The 18,177-nt window shown below is 36.6% G+C and overlaps 4 protein-coding genes across 6 annotated transcripts in view; 1 reads left to right on the plus strand and 3 right to left on the minus strand.

The window, feature by feature from the left end:
* The first annotated feature begins 849 nt into the window (after positions 1 to 849).
* On the plus strand, positions 850 to 3,193 carry LOC132189003 (uncharacterized). 2 transcript variants are annotated; one of them, XM_059603468.1, is made up of 4 exons: positions 850 to 1,293; positions 1,375 to 1,489; positions 1,793 to 1,907; positions 2,045 to 3,193. In XM_059603468.1, the coding sequence occupies exons 1-4, from the start codon at positions 1,175 to 1,177 to the stop codon at positions 2,917 to 2,919; spliced, it is 1,224 nt and encodes a 407-aa protein (XP_059459451.1). In that variant the 5' UTR covers positions 850 to 1,174; the 3' UTR covers positions 2,920 to 3,193. The 2 variants fall into 2 exon arrangements, with proteins under 2 accessions (XP_059459451.1, XP_059459450.1); XM_059603467.1 differs by lacking the exon at positions 850 to 1,293 and having other exon boundaries at positions 1,300 to 1,489; positions 1,720 to 1,907.
* Positions 3,194 to 8,648: 5,455 nt separating this feature from the next.
* LOC132189522 (uncharacterized) lies at positions 8,649 to 11,934 on the minus strand. 2 transcript variants are annotated; one of them, XM_059604264.1, is made up of 4 exons: positions 11,510 to 11,934; positions 11,230 to 11,382; positions 10,638 to 11,012; positions 8,649 to 9,887 (listed from the first exon to the last, which is right to left on the minus strand). In XM_059604264.1, the coding sequence occupies exons 1-4, from the start codon at positions 11,837 to 11,839 to the stop codon at positions 8,772 to 8,774; spliced, it is 1,974 nt and encodes a 657-aa protein (XP_059460247.1). In that variant the 5' UTR covers positions 11,840 to 11,934; the 3' UTR covers positions 8,649 to 8,771. The 2 variants fall into 2 exon arrangements, with proteins under 2 accessions (XP_059460247.1, XP_059460248.1); XM_059604265.1 differs by having other exon boundaries at positions 11,230 to 11,428; positions 11,510 to 11,592.
* Positions 11,935 to 13,114: 1,180 nt separating this feature from the next.
* Positions 13,115 to 17,523, minus strand: LOC132190030 (pentatricopeptide repeat-containing protein At3g63370, chloroplastic). The gene is made up of 3 exons (XM_059604908.1): positions 14,359 to 17,523; positions 14,076 to 14,132; positions 13,115 to 13,440 (listed from the first exon to the last, which is right to left on the minus strand). Exon 1 carries the CDS (start codon positions 17,471 to 17,473, stop codon positions 14,612 to 14,614), a length of 2,862 nt encoding a protein of 953 aa, XP_059460891.1. The 5' UTR covers positions 17,474 to 17,523; the 3' UTR covers positions 13,115 to 13,440; positions 14,076 to 14,132; positions 14,359 to 14,611.
* Positions 17,524 to 18,058: 535 nt separating this feature from the next.
* Positions 18,059 to 18,177, minus strand: part of LOC132189615 (pentatricopeptide repeat-containing protein At3g63370, chloroplastic-like) — a 2,576-nt gene continuing 2,457 nt past the window's right edge. Inside the window, exon 2 of the mRNA XM_059604362.1 lies at positions 18,059 to 18,079. Within this exon, the coding sequence (XP_059460345.1) occupies positions 18,059 to 18,079 (21 nt within the window). The remainder of the gene's footprint in view (positions 18,080 to 18,177) is intronic.

The raw sequence follows: 18,177 nt of genomic DNA on the forward strand, positions 1-18,177 counted from the left end.
TTATTTTAAAAGCGGTTAGCGGTTAATAGTGGTTTTCTCTTATTTAATAACTACTAACAGATGGTTATTAAATAATCACTAATTGTCAATGAAAACGGTCATTTAATTTTATTAACCACATAAACAGTTGCGATTCGCGATTACCGACAGCTTTTCAACCCTAATAAAAAGACCACTAAAAACTAATAGCTTTTATGCTAAAGATGAATGTTACTTTTTCATTCAAAAGATGAGCAACCATGTTTAACAAATATTAGTGTGATGCTAATGAAAATATCAAAGGGTTGATTAGAAGTAGTGAGGGTTTGTGGGTTGCATCATATGTCTCTGTTTCTGCCATTGTTACAGTTTGAGTAGAGGTTGGGGTTGCATAAAGACCACCGACAGTGACCGAATTATCAAATCTCTCCCACTTTCGCGACACGAATGGTCAGGAGGAAGAGAGAGAAGGGCAGAAAGCTATACGACAAAAGCAACAGGGAGAAAGGGACTCTAGGGGTTAGGGGAAGCAGGCATGTGGATGAGTGGGGGACACGCCAAACTCATCGATTAAACCCTTTGAAATAATTGAGTTTTTTTTTTTCCTTTCCCAAAGAAAACAACAGTAAAAGATAAATGCAGATATTTGTGTATAAAAATACAAAACTAATTATAACTTAATCTTTTTAATTAAATGAATTAATTTGTTAAACCTCATTAATTTTATATTATGTTTGTGGGTTGTGTCAATACTTGTCAGACTCTTATGTGGGTGTGAAAGTTGGATTATAGGTTACCAATTTTGACAACTTTAGCAGAAAAAAGAGAGGAAGAAAGAGAGAGAGAGAGTTTGTTTTATGAATAAGAAATTCAAGAAATGAGATATAATTGAGTTTGATTTCCAAAAATAGACAAATTATTCAGCTTGTGACAGCAAAGAAAGGAAAGAGCAAAACCAGAGAAAAAGCCAAACCCCTCCGGACTCATTTCCCCGCTTGCTTAAAATCCTGGTGGTACTGCATTTTGTTCAGAGTCTCAGAAAGAGTCATAAGTAGGAAGAAAAAGCAAAGAAAAAGAGAAGAAACCAGAAACCACTATAACTTGTCAAACACCTTCTTGGGTCTTTGTTTCTCTCTCAAGAGACAGAGCTCTCCACCACCAACCCACCACACACCCCTTCTCTTTTCTCTGTTCTATGAAAGAACTTGTGAGGATGCCTAGACCAGGCCCAAGACCGTATGAGTGTGTTAGGAAAGCTTGGCACAGTGAAAGGCACCAACCCATCAGAGGTTCTCTCATTCAAGAGATTTTCAGGTCCACCACGCTTCTCAGAATATCCATATTGATGTAAAGGTATCTATAAACGCATCTAATCTCTGCTCTGTGCCTGCTTAGGGTTGTCAATGAGGTTCATGGCTCAGCTACTAAAAAGAACAAAGAATGGCAAGAGAAGCTCCCTATTGTTGTGCTCAAAGCAGAAGAGATTATGTACTCCAAAGCCAATTCTGAGGTACAATACATGATTGTCTTCTCTTTTGATACTTTCAATCAGAAAGGGGTTTTGCATACTTTCCATCTACTTGCTTTCAAATATTATGTTTTTGTGTGTGTGTTTTCTTTTTTCTCTGAAGAAAAAAGAAGAAATAAAATCATTTGGGACCTAAACTATGTTGAATGTAAGATTGAAATTTCTAACTTCTTTTCATTTGCTACATTTTTCTTGGCTGGATAAATGTGCAGAGCTTGAGCATATATCTGGGTTTAGTTCCCTTGTTTTTTCAAGCTCATCTTTTGGGTCCTCTTTCTTGCTTAGGCTGAATACATGGACCTTAAAACACTGTGGGAACGAACGAATGACGCCATTAATACAATTATTAGACGGGACGAGAGTACAGAAAATGGAAAGCTTCTCCAGCCTTGTATTGAAGGTAAGCCCATTGCCAAGGATGTTGATATTAGTAAGCATGTGGTTACCATGAATTTAATTCTCCTTGCTTTGTGTCTAAAATGAGTGCTAGTAGTTGCTTATAGTGTCTGTGTGTAATTCTTTTCCTGCATCACTCAGCTGCTCTAAATTTGGGCTGCACGCCAAGAAGAGCATCAAGGAGCCAACGGAATAGCATCCCAAGGTGTTATCTGAGTCCCAGCACTCAAGAGGCCTCTGGCGTTTCTCTTGTCACAGTTGAGAATTCTAATCAAGGGGCTTATACTCCTACTTCGAAGTATATATCTCATTGTCCAAATTTTGTGAAACCCACTACTCTGATTTCTACTAATCCAAGCCCTGTTGCCCTGAACAACGATTGTGCCTCTAACAAGCCTCCCTTTGCATCTGAGAATGTTCGGCCATCTAGTAATAACCACCCCAGCTTACCTATGGAAAACTATCCGGCATCAAACTTTTATTCAGTTTATCCTTTGTATTATGGAAATCGCCAACAGTTTGAAGAACCTTGGCCTGGTTTTGCAATTACTAAGTTGACTTCTAACATTTTGGAGCCTGCCAAGATGGGTGTTGGGAGCCGCTTTTGCTGTAATGTAGATGCTTCCTATAAGATGACTGAAACTAATACAAGGAGAACTCCTGTGAACACATTTAATAGTGGCTGTGATCTATCATTGCGATTGGGTCCTGTCCCTGTTACATGCCCGAGTGTTGGAAAGAGTAATCTCCAAGATGTTGAAGATGTTGGTTCTGGTAGTGGTCAATCACCACAGGCGGATAAAAAGGTCTCTTTCTGTCCTGGGGGAAATGCGTATGGACCATCAGACTCCTGTTCAAGTAAATGGAGTTTTGAGGGTAAATATTGGAATGACGAAGCAACAACGAGAAAGCGAAAGGCAGATTTTAATCAGCCTGCGGAGGATCAGCAATTATTTTGGCAGCCAAATCTTCCTTGTAGTCACTTAACTGGAAGTATGAGAAATGCAGGTTCGTAGACTGACTCTTTGCTAAAGTGTGTTGTTTCAGATCTTGATGTGGAAGGTTTCTCTAGCAATGTTGATATGGTCAAATTAGATTTTGATGAGTTGCTTTTTTCCAATGATGCAACAAAGATTGTAAAAATGTAAAAAGACTTAAGTTTTAAGTTAGATGTACGTGGACAAACTAACTGAAGAGGCTTTTTGATATGCAATGTACAAAAGAATCTTTTGTGTGACTGATGCTGGTTCTAGAACATGGAAATATATGTCATCTATCCTTATTGACTTAGTTATATCCACCAGATGAAGATTTTGCTTTGACAATAGGACATAGGAAGATAAATGAAAAAGTGTGTGTGTGTGTGGGCGCCTTGGTGTAAAAGAGAGGGTGATCAAATTGAAGCTTTTCTCAATATCTGACATATATGCATAAGTGGGTTATCCTAGCAGTTTTGGCTGGGTAAAGTGCATAATTTTGATATCAAACTACCCAAAGCAGAAAGGAAATTGGAAAGTGGGGCAGGTTTATGCTTCTGGTGGAATTTGTTATGAAGTGCGTGATCTGAATGGTGGATTGGGGCTAACATGGAGAAAAGAAAATTGGGTTTTCGCATTTCGCACCGCCGTTGTCGGTAAAGTCGAAAATTTCACATACTTATTCCGTCAACTTTTTGTTCTGTCACCGAATAGCGGTCGGTAATGTCAGTTCGGTAATATCGGTCGGTAATGGCGGTTGGTAATGTCGGTAAGTGAAGAAATTGAAAATTGTTTGGCAAAGTTGGTTAGTAAAGTCAGTTCGGTTAGAAAATGTTATTCCGCCTACCGATCTGAGTTTGTCGAAAATAGAAAAAGTCCACTGCCTACCGCCCATCAGTTAAGCGGTGTCGGTATGCGGTTAATTTACCCAGGCCTAATCAGCATGCTGTTAAATTGATTATAGGACTTGTAGAAATGGGGGAGGAGATGTGCAGAAGCTGTTTCCTTGGCCATCTGAAATAACCTAGAACATGGTGGTGGCAGGACAAATTTCTGATCTAGTACCACTTCCTGTTGATGGGTATGTTGTCGTTCTATTAATGTCTAAAGCTTTATTTGAATTCAGGAAGTCCTTGAACTTTACTGTCGTGTAAAACATGTTGTGCCTTCTAAGAAATTTTGGACCACAGTAGTTGAATGGGGGCGTCAGTGTCATGGGCAGGCAGTTCTTTTTAGATCTTTTAGTTTGTGTTTTTAGTTTACTTGTTAAAGAAATTTCAGGAAATTGCTGTCTGCATTGCTAACAGTTCGGCCAGCAAATCTCGGACAATCCAACCACCTGATGGGATGGGGCAAGTGGGCTCCATAGAGAAATTTGAGTATGAGTTGAAAATTGCTGGGATTCAGATTCAGATCCAACAAAATATGTTATGGGGTTAGAAATTTGCAAGTCAGTTTTGGTGTAGTTGCAGACTTTTCAACTATCCCACGGAAACTGTTAAACCCTAGTTATTCATTTATCATAATGTTTCCCTTCCTAGCTAGTAGATGAGGGTCCACACCACAGCTTCAAGCCTTCAAGGCACATTGACTCATATGATAATAGGATTTGGATAGAGACACCTCCCTGTCCCCCACTCAAATAAACAATATCAGTGTCTTTCTTTAGGAACAGAAAGAGATTGATGAATGGATGACACTATAGGGCTCCTTGTTTTCTACATTATATAAGAGTTGAATGGTGCTAATCTTGTAACGCCCATCTGCCATTTGTGGGGTCAGAATAGTTTTTTCAACGAAGTCCGTGATATTTATCATGTCGGCCACTAAAATTTGGACTATCATGTAACAGTTCACGACTTCACATAGCATTTATTTTCATATAATATGAAACGGCAATTGAGTTTGTAGGATATAGATTCTCAATAATTTTTTTGTCCGACTTGTTAGCAATTCAAAAAGTAAATATGAAAGAATTCATATGAGGTCTACCTACCTAAGCAAGTCTTGAGCAGCCCATTTCTCTACACGGGCAAGTAGGATTTTATCAATCTGGAAAGCAAATTGTTATGAATCTAGATCCGAATTTGTAAGAGCTTTAGCATCAACTTTTCTCTCTTAAATTTTCCTTTAAATTAAGGAAACCAAGCTACTTTTTACTTTCATATTCAAATACATTTCACACTAAAATAAATAGGAAAATGCTTATGACACATAAATTTAAGGAAAATCTAAGATATACCCATTTAAATATTGAATTGATTTCATATTCTTTCCCTAAGCATTTTCCTATTTTACAACTCTTTCTCAAAAAGAGAACTTTAAAAAGCATGTTTGGTTAGGCGTTTTGGAAAGTGATAAGAAGAACAAAATAAAATAGGTGAAAGAGATTGAAAGGTTAGTGGTGATTAAAATAACAATTTTTGCTTCCACCATGCGAGTATTTCATTGGGACCAATTAACAAATCTTAAAAATTAGATGCAATGAGTTGAGAGTAGACCTCTCGATTAAGAATAATGCTTTCTGTAGGCAAGGAATTTACTGTTAAAAAATGTCAGCAATTACTTTAAAGCACAATCAACCTTAAATTTGTGCTAAGTTTTTATTTTTTAATTGAATAAGAAAGAGGTTACAGGAAATGATCATTTTCACTTCTGATCCAAAAGGAAGGAGGGGACGATCATAAAAACGAAAAAGAGGTGGGCTCCACAACAATAGACCAAAAACAAATTAAAGCAGTGTGAAAATAATTACAAAACAAAGAAAATATGACAAACAAATGACCCGGTCCTCTCAAGGGGCCGCGCAAGACGGTTTCAGAAGCAAAAAAGGCACAAATTAAGGCGAACATATTTGTGCTAAGTTGGTTGAACACTATTCTAGTATGAGTTTGATGAACACTATTTGGGGACAGATTTTCTCCAAATTTGGTTTTTTCAACTTAGTTTATTGAACTGACACGTGTCAAAATGTTCATGAGAATGACACAGTGGTAGGATTGAAATTAAATTTATTGTAAAAATTATGGAGGCAATTTGGCTTGGGTCCAAATAAGACCCTTAAATCGGTCACAAACCATTAAAGAGGCATGTTACACAACAATCTTTCAAATATTTTGTTTTACAAATTTAACCATTAGATTTGTGGACTCATTTAAACTCTACACAAATTTAATGGTGAATTCATCCATTTACTATAGAGATGGTTAAAAAGAAAAAGAATTCTATTGTTTCTCCTCATTAAATAGTAAATAAATTTTATGGTAGCTGCCATTTTTCAACTAATAATGCTGTTTAATTTCCCTGACATTTTCAGAATATAATGTTACAAGACCTTGCTCTTATTTATAGTACTTATATATATATATATATATATATCAATTACTTTAAAAGCTATTTAATAAAGGAAGTAATTGAGCTATTTAGGAAAATAATGTTTAAATGCTTGAGACAATTCCAGAAATCAAGGTTTCAAAGGTTTATAGGTAAAGAAATCTGGTGTGTCAGTGAAAAAGGAGAAAATAAAGAAATTAAAGGTAAGAAATATAATGATATTGATAGCTACCGTTTTTAAACTTCTACAGCCTACGGCTATTGTTTCTCTATGCATGTTTTCCTGAATGAAACATTATAGTGTGATTTTGGAGTCTGATCAGCAAGGAAACTAATTATTGTTGTGATCAACCACTTTAAAAGTTATTTATTTTAAGGACTTTTGACTTATTCAGTTAAAAAATAGAAATGCTAGAGCATCTCTTTACTTTTTTAAAAAAATAATAAATTAAATCAACCTTTAAATTTATAGGACTCACCAAAGAGAAAGTGGATCCAATGGTTAAAAAATCATTGGTAATCTCTTTAGCAAAAAAAAAACAGTCAAAAGAGTAATTTTAGGAGGTCTACTTGTGTCCTACTAAGAATGATGTGGCTATTAAAATCACCATTGTACTTGTGATTGATCATTATTAAGTTTTGATCAAAGAATGATTTTAATAGCCACATCATTCTTAATAAGATACAAATAGGCCATTTAGAATTACTCCAATCAAAATTGTCTCGAGTGAAAAAATAACCAAAATTTTCTTACGAAGACAATCTTTTTTTTTTTTTGGTAACCATTTTCTTTTTTCTATTGAGTAAATAAGGCAAAAACGATATTTGTTTTGATTGCATCAGCTATCAAGCACTATTTGCTACTTAGAGAATATTCAAAAGAAAAGAAGTTGACATTCCAAAAAGCAATACACTATTGGATTTTAATAACGAAACTTTAAATCTCAAAGAATGTCCTCTTAAATCTCTAAGGGTTGAAGTTAAAAAACATCATTCTAAAATTCTAGTGGTGGGAACCTAAGGGTTGCAAGTGAAAAACATTTATTTTTTATTTTAAATTGCGTTTATTATATTTTTAATTTGGCCCCTATAATTGTAAATTTCTAGCTCCCACTACTGTTGAAATAACCGCCCGCTAATCGCTTAACCGTCTTTGAAGCTGTTAGAAAATAAATCGCTAACCGCCTAAGGCGATACGGTTAGCGGTTTTAGGATTTGAAGAAACCACCAACCATTAACTGCTAAACGTGCATATATATATATATATATATATATATATATACACATACATGAAACGACGTTGTTTTGATGTTTAAATATATAAGAAAATGTATAAAACTCTATAAATGAAATCATATGTAGTAGGGTATTATTGTAAAAGCAACGTCGTTTTGATTTTGATTTTTTGATTTTTTTTTTAAAAAAAGCAGTTAGCAGTTAATCCGATTAACCGCCTAAACGATTGCGGTTAGTAATTTTACTTAATAACCACTAACCGTTTTTTCACTTCTACATAGCAAAAGCAGAAATCGAAAAGAAGATTCGTGTCTTGGATTCACCTGCTCAACAAGCTACGAGTAGCTATGAAAGAGAAAACTTGAAATCTTGTTGCTTCAAAAACTAGAAAAATAAAAAGGCAATAAAGTTTTCCCAAAGTTGGAAAAATCACTAAAAGATGGAGAACTAGAGAAAATATAGAAACCAATAATGCCAGAAATAACTAAGAATCGTTGAGAAAATTGAATTAGAATCGTTACTATTAAGATTCCCCCTTTTAGGGTCTACCTCGGCGGAGGAGGTTGGAAACACCATTTATGGATGGGACAACTTATGTCCTATTCTCATAATCAACCCATTGTCTTAGAACAAGATCCTATTCGCACAATCATTCCATGTCTCTTATAACAAGATATAAGGGAGGATATTTGAAAACTGTATTTTTTTTTTTTTTTTTTTTTTGAACTTTTCACCTAGAACTCAATTTTCAATTTGATCAATTTAATTTTTCAGTTTACCCAATTTGTAATGTTTTTCTTTAATCTTTCAAATTTTGAATTGTCCTCTCAATTTACAATTGGGGTTGCAATGTCCCCCTTCCATTAAAAATTCCAGTTAAGTCAAATGGCAAGTGCATCAGGTGACCCATACGTGATGTTAAAACGACCATTATACCTCATAAAATTTATAAAAATATAAATACATCACTAAATAAATAAATCAATGAATCTGTTGTCACCCATTGCCTGATCATTGGTTTGTTCGTTGGTTGCCTTTCCATTTATATGGGTTTTTTTTTTTCATTTTTTAATTGCATTTCCATATTATAAACAAACAATCTGGCCCCAAATTATTTGTGAAAAAGTGAGTATGCTACAGTAAATCATCAGTCTGAAATTATCAAACTGCAAAACATAAGTTTCATAGAATACTTTGACTTGAAAAGCATTCTAATCTGCCCAGAAATGCTATGATTTCTCATTGAAACAACTATCTAATCCAAAAAGTGTTCCAAAAAACACAAAAAAAGGTATCCAACTATACCATTCACATACTTATTTCTACATAAGATCGCCGCTTGAAAAGAGAGAGTACGTGGAAGAAGAAGAAGTAGTAGATGAAGAAGAATGATAAGGAGAAGAGCAAAGGTGGAACTCAATCTGCAGCCTCCGGTGGAGATGGTTAGAGACTCCACCCTTCTCTTTCTCCTCCTCCAGTTCCTGAAGAGGAATGGCAGCTAGAAATCTCTTGATGAACTCTTTACAACACTCTTTGCCAATGCACACAGTCTCTTCACTTCCTGTTTTATACATCAAACTTGAATCATCAAACTTTAACATGTATGCCTGGTTGCAACCCTCAAAGAGCCTCTCACCCAAGGAGTCAATGATGTAATAAGCATCAGCCTCTACCTTCAACACAAAGAAATGGTCATTCCAACTCACAATGTATATACATGGTTGATCATAATCTTTGTTGTTAATGCTGCTACTGATCTTATTCCAAATTGCATCAAATGACATGGCTTCCTTCAAGCACTCGAACTTCTCGGGGCAAAAGAACCCGATAAAAGATTTATCTCGCAAGACAGAGAGCGGCCTAAGGTTTGCTTTCAAGACTGTTTCAAGATCAAAGTGTTTGTCAGGAAAGGATTGCATGTAGGTGTCATTTCTGCAGAGCTTTTTCCACTCATGGGAACCTTGTATGATGAGCCTATCGAATTCGGATCTTGTCGGCATGTTTTGGTTCGCGTGGAGCCGGTGAGCAATGACGGTAACTAGTGCAGTGCAGGCACTCTGTCCTGACGCTCTTTCACTCCTTTGGTCGAAGGACGCGAAGAACACATTGGTTTTGAGCTTCACTTGCCCATCTCTGCTGACGAGTTCCTTTACTTCCCAGTTTCGTCTCCTGCAAGTGTCGTCTTTAGAGTCTAGGTTGAATGAGGGATAGAAATTCCTAGTAATGTTGTTGTTTGAATTGTTTGGACTTTGGGCAGCAAATGTAATAGAGTCCGTATGGGAATCACTCGCCCTAGCAGATCTTGGGCAATCCGTCGACTTGTTGGAGTAGGTGTGCCCCATAGAGACTTTTTCACATTTGTTGCCCGGATTACTAACAATTTGAGCAGCAATTTGTGGATTCGGATCCGATGAAGAGGATCCAGTAGCATCTCTTCTCTGCATGTATGTTCATGTTCATGACTAACATTAGATCTCAAAAAAAAAAAAGAAAAAAGAAACCAAAGGTCATTGATCTTGCTATAGATACTGTATGTTTGTTAATGTGTTTTGGAAGTATTTTGCGTAATTGGTTTTAAAAAGTGTTTTGATGTGATACAAAAGATGAAAAACTCTTTTGTGTTTTAGGTTGTTTGTTAATATCTTTAGCTTGATAACATAATAAAAGACATAAAACAAAGTCGTTAATAAACATGATGTAGTAAAACCCTCTAACACAGGAGCACAAAAGCACTAAAGAAACCCTTTTAAATGGAAAGTGGGTTAATTAATTTTTCTAGTTCACTCTCTATCAATGGCATCACTCATCATAACATTAGAGAGGGTGTTTTTCATTCATTTCAACAAAAGCATGAGACTCTCTTGTAAATTCTCTATTAGCTATTATAGAAGAAAATGAAGATTAAATTTATTATATTTTTATCAATTCAAAATTTTAAAATAAATGATAATTTAACATTCCTATCAATTAAAATTTTTTGAGCACATAATTCTTGAAGCAACCAAGCTGATATTAGAATAGGCAGTGAAATAAAGAGAACCTATTTTATAATTCATATTAACTTTTACTAATCTAATTAACCATAAAATAAATAATTAAATGAAACCAAAATGTAATATAAATTATAAATCCCATGTATTTTTGCAACTTTATTCAATATGAAAACAAAGAAAAAATAAATGACGTACCCGTACGGGACCCGACCTCAACGGCTCTACTCTTCTTCCCTTTGATCGACTTCTCTTCCACGAGAAAAAACCCGTTTTCCGAGCCGGGTCCAACTGAGTACCCGAACTCGGGAACGATCCCAACTCAGCCATTGAACTCGACGCTACTTTGCATTTGTCACCCGTGGACGTGTTAGTGGACTCACTCGAGCCCGCCCAGTCAAACACCGTAGAACTCACTTCAGCATTCTGCTTCTTCTCCTTCTTCCTCCTCTTAAGGCTGGTCAAATCCTTGACCTTTCTGAGTAACGCGTTCTCTGAGTCACACTCGGCCGAGTTTAGACCGATTCTAGACGAGTCGCGAGCATCTCTGACCTCGACAAAGCTCACGGAGACCTGCACAAACCACCAAACTTACCGCTTCAACAATCAACACCAAAAGACAAGGTCAACTACAAAGTGGGTCCTACAATCAACTGCTCAAAGTTTATAAAAAATTAAATAAAATATATAAATATTCAAAAATGCCTTCTTCTTTGTCGGAAGTATCATTTTACAGACACAGAGTCATGAGAATTAATTGAGGAGTAATAATATATAAGTGGTGGTTTACCGAAAGGGTGGCGTCTGTGGCAAAACGACCGTTGTCTAAAGTCATGGGAAGCTTTCTTTCGATCCGAGTCGCCTTCTTCGAAGCCAACTCCGCCAAGTTCAACGACGCTTTTCCCAGAACCGCCAATTTACCCCTCGATTCTCTACTCTCTCCCTTCATTATCACCCCCAAAACAACAAAAACTCAAAAATTCATTTCCCTTACAAATTAAAAAAAAAAAAAATCAAACACCAATAAAGATCTCAAAAAATTCAAAAAAAAAAACCAAAAAAAAACTTACATATAAGACGTTAAAAGTGACAATCCACGGACCCAGAGAACCGTCCTTGGAAACAGAGAAATTGCAGACACTTTCAAATTCTTCGTCCCATTGAGCGGATTTTCCTCGTCTCAGGCTTCTTTGGCGGGTGTGATTTCTTTGGCACGTAGATGTTCGATAAAATGGAAGTCGAGCTCCAGAATTGGGGCCTTTCCATTTGATCTCAGCCGCCAAAATCTTACCATTTTCTACCTTTTCCTTACAGATCACTTCGAGCTTCAACCTGTTCAGCTTCACGTGCAACTTCTTGGCCCCCCCACCAGCTCCCATCCATGGCGACCACTTCATCATCCCCTTTTCTTCTCAAACTTTCAAAAATACGAGACCCTCAAAACCCATCTACAGAAAAATATATATAGACTCGCGAGAGAGAAAGAGAGGGAGGGGAAGTCACGCCCGCGTTTCCGTGTGAGCCACCACACGCGCGTTACGTGGCTCACGCAGCTGGGAAAAGCTCGTTTGGATCTCACGTGTCTGCTATTTCACTATGACGTGGCAAGTGATTATTGGTTGAGTTATTGTGGAGGTGTGTTACACGGTAGACAATAGATGAGCACCCTCTAGTCTCTACAGTAGCTCGTGGGTTATCGTCACAAGAGGATATGTGGAGCTGCCACGTCAACGCGGACAGCCAATACAGCACGTTGAGCTACGCGTGAAACTACCGAGTGAGATAGGGTCTACCGGTTACGGTGCTTGCTTATCGTCACGTATCAATGACAAGTACTTGGGCCTTGTTCTCTTCTAGAAATGCATCGATAAGCCCAGATGTTGTTAATGGGCCAATTTTCTGATCCAATAGTTTCTCTCTGGGGCAGCTTTCTCATGCAAACTGAGGAGATTTTTGGCACCGGAGGAACTCACCAAAGTTCAGAGATACACATGGCTTTGCATCCGCTTATGCTTTTTCTTTTTTAAATCTAAATTTTAGCCAAAAAATTCATTTAAAAAAAAAAAGCTTTAATTATCTAATTTCAAAAACTCTATAAACATTTCTCTATTCTATTAAAATATTATTTTTTAAAACATTTATAGGGTTAAGTTTAACTAGGCAAAGTGGTTCACGAGGGATACCCCACCTTGCCGGTGGGTCCGCAACCCCCTCCTCTCCTGCCGGTGGCTCACAAGAGACCTTGGCCATGCGACCCACCTAGCAATCATCTTTATTTCTTTAAGTGATATGCTGATATAACAAGAATGGACATGTGACAATGTTTTATTGGTTTTACGTGACAACCTGAACACGCAACACAAAATCAGTAAGCTTTTTTAATAGAATATGGACAAAAGGAAAGAAAAAAATAAAGAAGGAAAATGGTAAAAAACACAATTATTGTTTTTGTCACTTTGAAAATCCATGGAGTTTGATAAAAACGCAAAGCATTTAATATAAGGATAATAAATGTGAAAGAGAAGACTTTCGTGAGGAGTAATTAGACTTCCCTTTCTTGATGACCAAGCTCTGGAAATTTTCAACCTTAAGATTAAGTTTTCAAGATGACCTAGTGCATATTTTATGTATAATTTAGTGCCAATTTTCATCAAAGAGCAGCTTTTGGAAGTGTGCTTTTAAGTGAAAATCTTATCCACCTCTTTCACTGCCTACTATAATGACCTTTGGCCCTTCCATTTATTGTATTCCACTTTGAAAGTCAAATATAATTTACTACTCACACTCCCTATCTTCCCCTTTCCCTGTATTGATTTAAAAAATAAAAATAAATAAATAAATAAAAAATCACTACTGACTGTCACCATGACTTTTAGCCCTTCCATTTGTCGTATTTCACTTTGAAAGTCATGAGTATAATGTAATGGTGATCCACCAGTAAATGTAAGAGAAGTTTGTAACAAGCAAAGAGTATCAAAGACCCATTGGCAATGGCAACCACCTGAAAGAGCAAGCAGGTTTTAGTCATGAGCCAGTACAAAGATGTTAATATAACTGCAACTTAAAAAAGGTATTGATCAACTTTTTTTTTCTTTTTTTTTTTAAATACAATTACTTGCAATTTATTAAAAAAGCACAAAAAGCGTAGTCCAAGTATATAAAAAGTATACAAGAGATACACCCGACTATTAAGTAAAGTTAAAAGAAGAATCAAAAGTTTGTCAATCAATACAAAGAATGTGCTAGTTTGACTATTCTCATAAGGGTCCAGAAGGGCATTGAGAATATGAATGAGACAGCAACTGCTTATCAACAGGCTGCAATGATGAAAATTGCACTAAAAGTTAATGAATAGACATGATGTAGGAAGCCACCTCATGGACTATACAATGTTGTAAGCATTTACATTCGCAGAACAGTAATCATAGTTAAAGAAAACCAATCCCATTAGGTTCAGCTAACCATTGGATCTTGGTCAATTTGAAGGACTAAGAGAAAATCATTACAGACGACAATCTCTAACAAGAAAGAACATGAAGAATGTTTCAAACTAGATACATAAAAGATCAAACAAATACAAAGTAAAACCTTGGAAATAATAATTCACTTAATCTACTAAAGATTTAGGAAATATACCCCAGATGCAAGGATCTCAATCGCAGATAACAAATTTGAACCAGGGTTGATTCCATCCTGCACAGAAATATGCAAAATATGAGTTCCAACAACCAATAACACAGAAAAATAATCTACATTCAGACACTGACATATGACATGCAAACCTTTGTGACTTATGAAAAAAAACTTTTAACACTTTAAACATATTCAAAGACCTTGTTTTGCTGCTGATTTCAACTTTTCAATATCTGTCACAAATGCTTTTCCCACAACAAAAGAGAAAATATGTGTTTCAACTAACCTGTGATTCATCCAAACTTTTTAAGTTGGTCAACAAGCTCAAAATCAAAAAACACTCCAAACAATCACCATTGAGAGCCCCACAGCTGTTCAGTTACTTGAAAACAAGCAATATGATGCACTTTTCAAGCGGCAAACATATGGAACCATATCTCTTCCAATTTACAATTTGATATGATGATGATCATCAGCAGAAACGAACCAAAAGAGTCTCTGAAAAAGTTCAGCTAATATCATTACAGATGGTTGTATTATCACCAATAGTCTCCACAAGAACAGACCCCTTTATCAAAGTGATGGAATCTGTTGGCATCCCTTACAACAAGCTCTCTTTCAAAGAATTTTGAGACTAGCTTACAAAAAATGTGGCAATCACCGCAAACCCGAAGATTCTTTGTGACTCGAATAGGGGTCCCATCAGGAGTTCTAAGTAGTCCATAAGCAATGGCAAGCCTTTCACTATGCTCATAAAGCATCTGAACTTTTTGTTCTTCCTCTACATTGTGCAAAACATATTTGGTTTGAGCCACATAACCTCCTTCCCTCTTCAAAGTTTCTGTAATTTGAGCTAGTTTATTATAAATCTCATCAGATCGAGGATGAGATTTGTCCCTTGCCATGAAAATATGGATCTTATTACCAATCTCAACCCAACTACATCCAGGATTTTTCTTCAACCCATTTCCCTTCATTCTCTCTCTTACTTCTTCAACATCCTTCCATCTTCCACTCGCAGCAAATACATTGGAAACCAACACATAATTTCCTGGATTTTCTGGATGCAATTCTAAGAGCTTTTGTGCTGCAATTTGTCCAATTTCTTTATTTGGGTGAACCCTGCAAGCCCCAAGGAGAGCACACCAAACTTCAGCAGTAGGTTCAATCTGCATACTTTCCACGAATCGGTATGCCTCTTCTAAGCAATTGGCACGCCCCAAAAGATCAACCAGACAGGCATAATGCTCAGGCCACGGCTCCAAATGATAATCATATTGCATAACTTCCAGAAGTTCTCTACCTTCATCGATCAGTCCTGAATGACTGCATGCATAAAGAAGTACCAAAAAGGTAATATGATCAGGAATAATGCTTTCACCCTTCATCCTATTGAATAAATCGATTGCTGCTTGGCCACGGCCATGCATTCCATTTGCATTAATCATACTTGTCCACAGAGCTAAACTTTTTTGTTTCATACAATTGAAAACCTTATAAGAGTTCTCTAGATCTCCACAGCGGGCATACATATCGACAAGAGAGTTTGCAAGCGATCCCTCTAAGATGAAGCCCTTCCTAATCAGAAATCCATGAATTTCTTTTCCTTTATTCAAGGCAGATAAACTAGCAGCACCTGAGAGTATGCTCACTAGAGCTATAGAATCAGGTTCAACATTAGTTTCTTTCATCAAGTAGACAAGTTCAAGAGCCTCATTTGCAAATCCATTATGGAGATAGCAAGTAATCATGCTTGTCCAAGACACAACATCTTTAAATTTGATGGATTCAAACATTCGTTTTGCGTAAACAATGTTCTCGCACTCCCCATAGACAGCAATAAGTGAATTCTGTAGTTCAAGATCAGACACACCTCTCCTCAAAATGTAACCATGAATTTCTTTAAGGTAAGAAATGTTCTTTAGGCCACCACAAGCCAGTAGGGTACTTGCAATCATCATTGCATCAACATCCATCCCTTCCATCTGCACTTTCAAGAAAAACTCTAAGGCCTTCGAATATGCTTTGCTCTGAGCATATCCAGCAATTATTGTTGTCCAAGAAATGAAGTCCTTATCAAGCATCCTATCAAAAGCATGACCCATATAGCCCACATTGCCACACTTTGCGTACATATCAATTATTGTATTCCCAATCTGCAAATCAGAATCAAATCCATGTTTTATTGCATAAGCGTGAAGTTCCCTTCCCTTCGATAAATTCCCCAATCGACCAGATGCTGCAATAACATTTAATACTGAAACCTGGTCAGGTTTTCTATCAGCATCCTGCATATCATGGAATAACCTTATAGCTTCTTCATATAGGCCATTTTGGACAAAACCAGAGAGAAAAGCATTCCATGATATATAATCTTTATCATCCATCTTATAAAAAATTCTTGCAGCTTCATTCATTTTACCACATCTTGCATACATAGTAATCAAAGCATTAGCTAAATAAACATCAACATCATGACTAGCTTTTAAAATAGCAGCATGGATCTCCATACCAAGTTTCACAAAGAATGAATCCTCACAGGCTTGAAGGGTAGCAACAAAAGTATACGTGTTCATAGCAAGACCCACGCTCTGCATATCTCTAAAAAGTCCTAATGCCTCTACAGATTGTCCATGTGCTGCATATGCCGAAATTATACAATTCCAGGACACAATATCATCCTTTTCGGTCATACGGTCAAATAATTGCCTTGCCCCATCAAGATTACCGCACTTTGCATACATCGCAACAATTGAATTGACAACAAATACAATACAATCATATCCACATTTGATAGCTAGACCATGAATTTCAGTCCCGCAACGGATGTTATTAAGTTCACCACAAGCTTTTAGCACAGAAGGAAAAGTGCAAGAATCAAGTGGAACTCCCGAGACCCGCATTTGTCTATACAGTTTAAGAGCTCTCAGAGGTCCCCCATTTGAAACATAAGCACCAATCATAGCATTCCACGTAAAAATGGTTCGATGAGACATTTTATCGAACATCTTCTCTGCACTCGAAAGAGAGCCACATTTCCCATACATGAACACAAGCCTAGTAGTCAAAAACACCGAGTCACACACAGCATAAGACTTTATCATATGGGCATGCACTTGTTGCCCATGTGAGAGAGCTTTCTTAGCTGCACAGAGCTCAAGAACTGACGAATAAGACTCCTCCAGACAAAACGGAAGTGAATTTTGTTCAGTGAATAAACGAGTTAATGTTTGAAAAGCTTCTTGAAGGCTTGCTTGCTTACAAACCTCTTTGAGAGAATGAGTTTTTATGGGTTTTTGGCCAAATTTGGAGATTTGGAGCTGTACGTTTAGACGTGCTTTCTTCAACATGGGGTAATTTGGTAAGGCAGAAGGCAGTGGCGGAGCCACATGGAGACCCATCGCCCCTACTAAAGTTTGAAAAACAAAAAATTAAGTCGTATATAAACGTATGGGGGGGGGGGGGATTTTGACGTCTCCCTCTCCGTCTTCTTCTCTCTCTCGGATCAAACACACGGTATAAAGGAAGACAATTTTTAACATAATCGCGAACTCAACACAAATTTAATAATTAGAAGGTTGTGATCGGAGGACTTGACTGGTTAAATTAATTGAGTTGGTTAGAATTGACCAATACAATTTTATATACATCTCGCTACACAATCCAAACACTTATATGGTAATCTAGTCCGTTTGGGATTACGGTTTTAATAAGTGCGGTACGATTTTAAAAGTTTACGTTTTTGAAATCACTACTTTTTAAAATTGTAAAGGTATTTGGTAAAACATGTTAAAATTTTATCAAATATTTGTTATACGAAATCTTAATTTTGGTTTAAATTCGCACTTTATCAAAGAAGCGCCCCTTTGGAAATGCGTTTTTAAAGAAATAATCTGCGTTTTTAAACCAAATCGCAACTTTGGAGTGTTTGGAATTGCGATTTTAAAAACGCAAATTTTAAAATCGTGAAAAATTCTTGTGTAATTTTAGCATGTTTTACCAAATGTCTGTGCGATTTTAAAAAGTGACGATTTCAAAAACGCAATTTTTAAAATCGCACTCCCAAACAGGCTAGCCTGCTTATCGAAATCGCAAATTTTTTTTC

This window comes from Corylus avellana, chromosome ca8 (assembly GCF_901000735.1).
Source record: "Corylus avellana chromosome ca8, CavTom2PMs-1.0".
In the NCBI taxonomy this organism is placed as follows: Eukaryota; Viridiplantae; Streptophyta; class Magnoliopsida; order Fagales; family Betulaceae; genus Corylus; species Corylus avellana.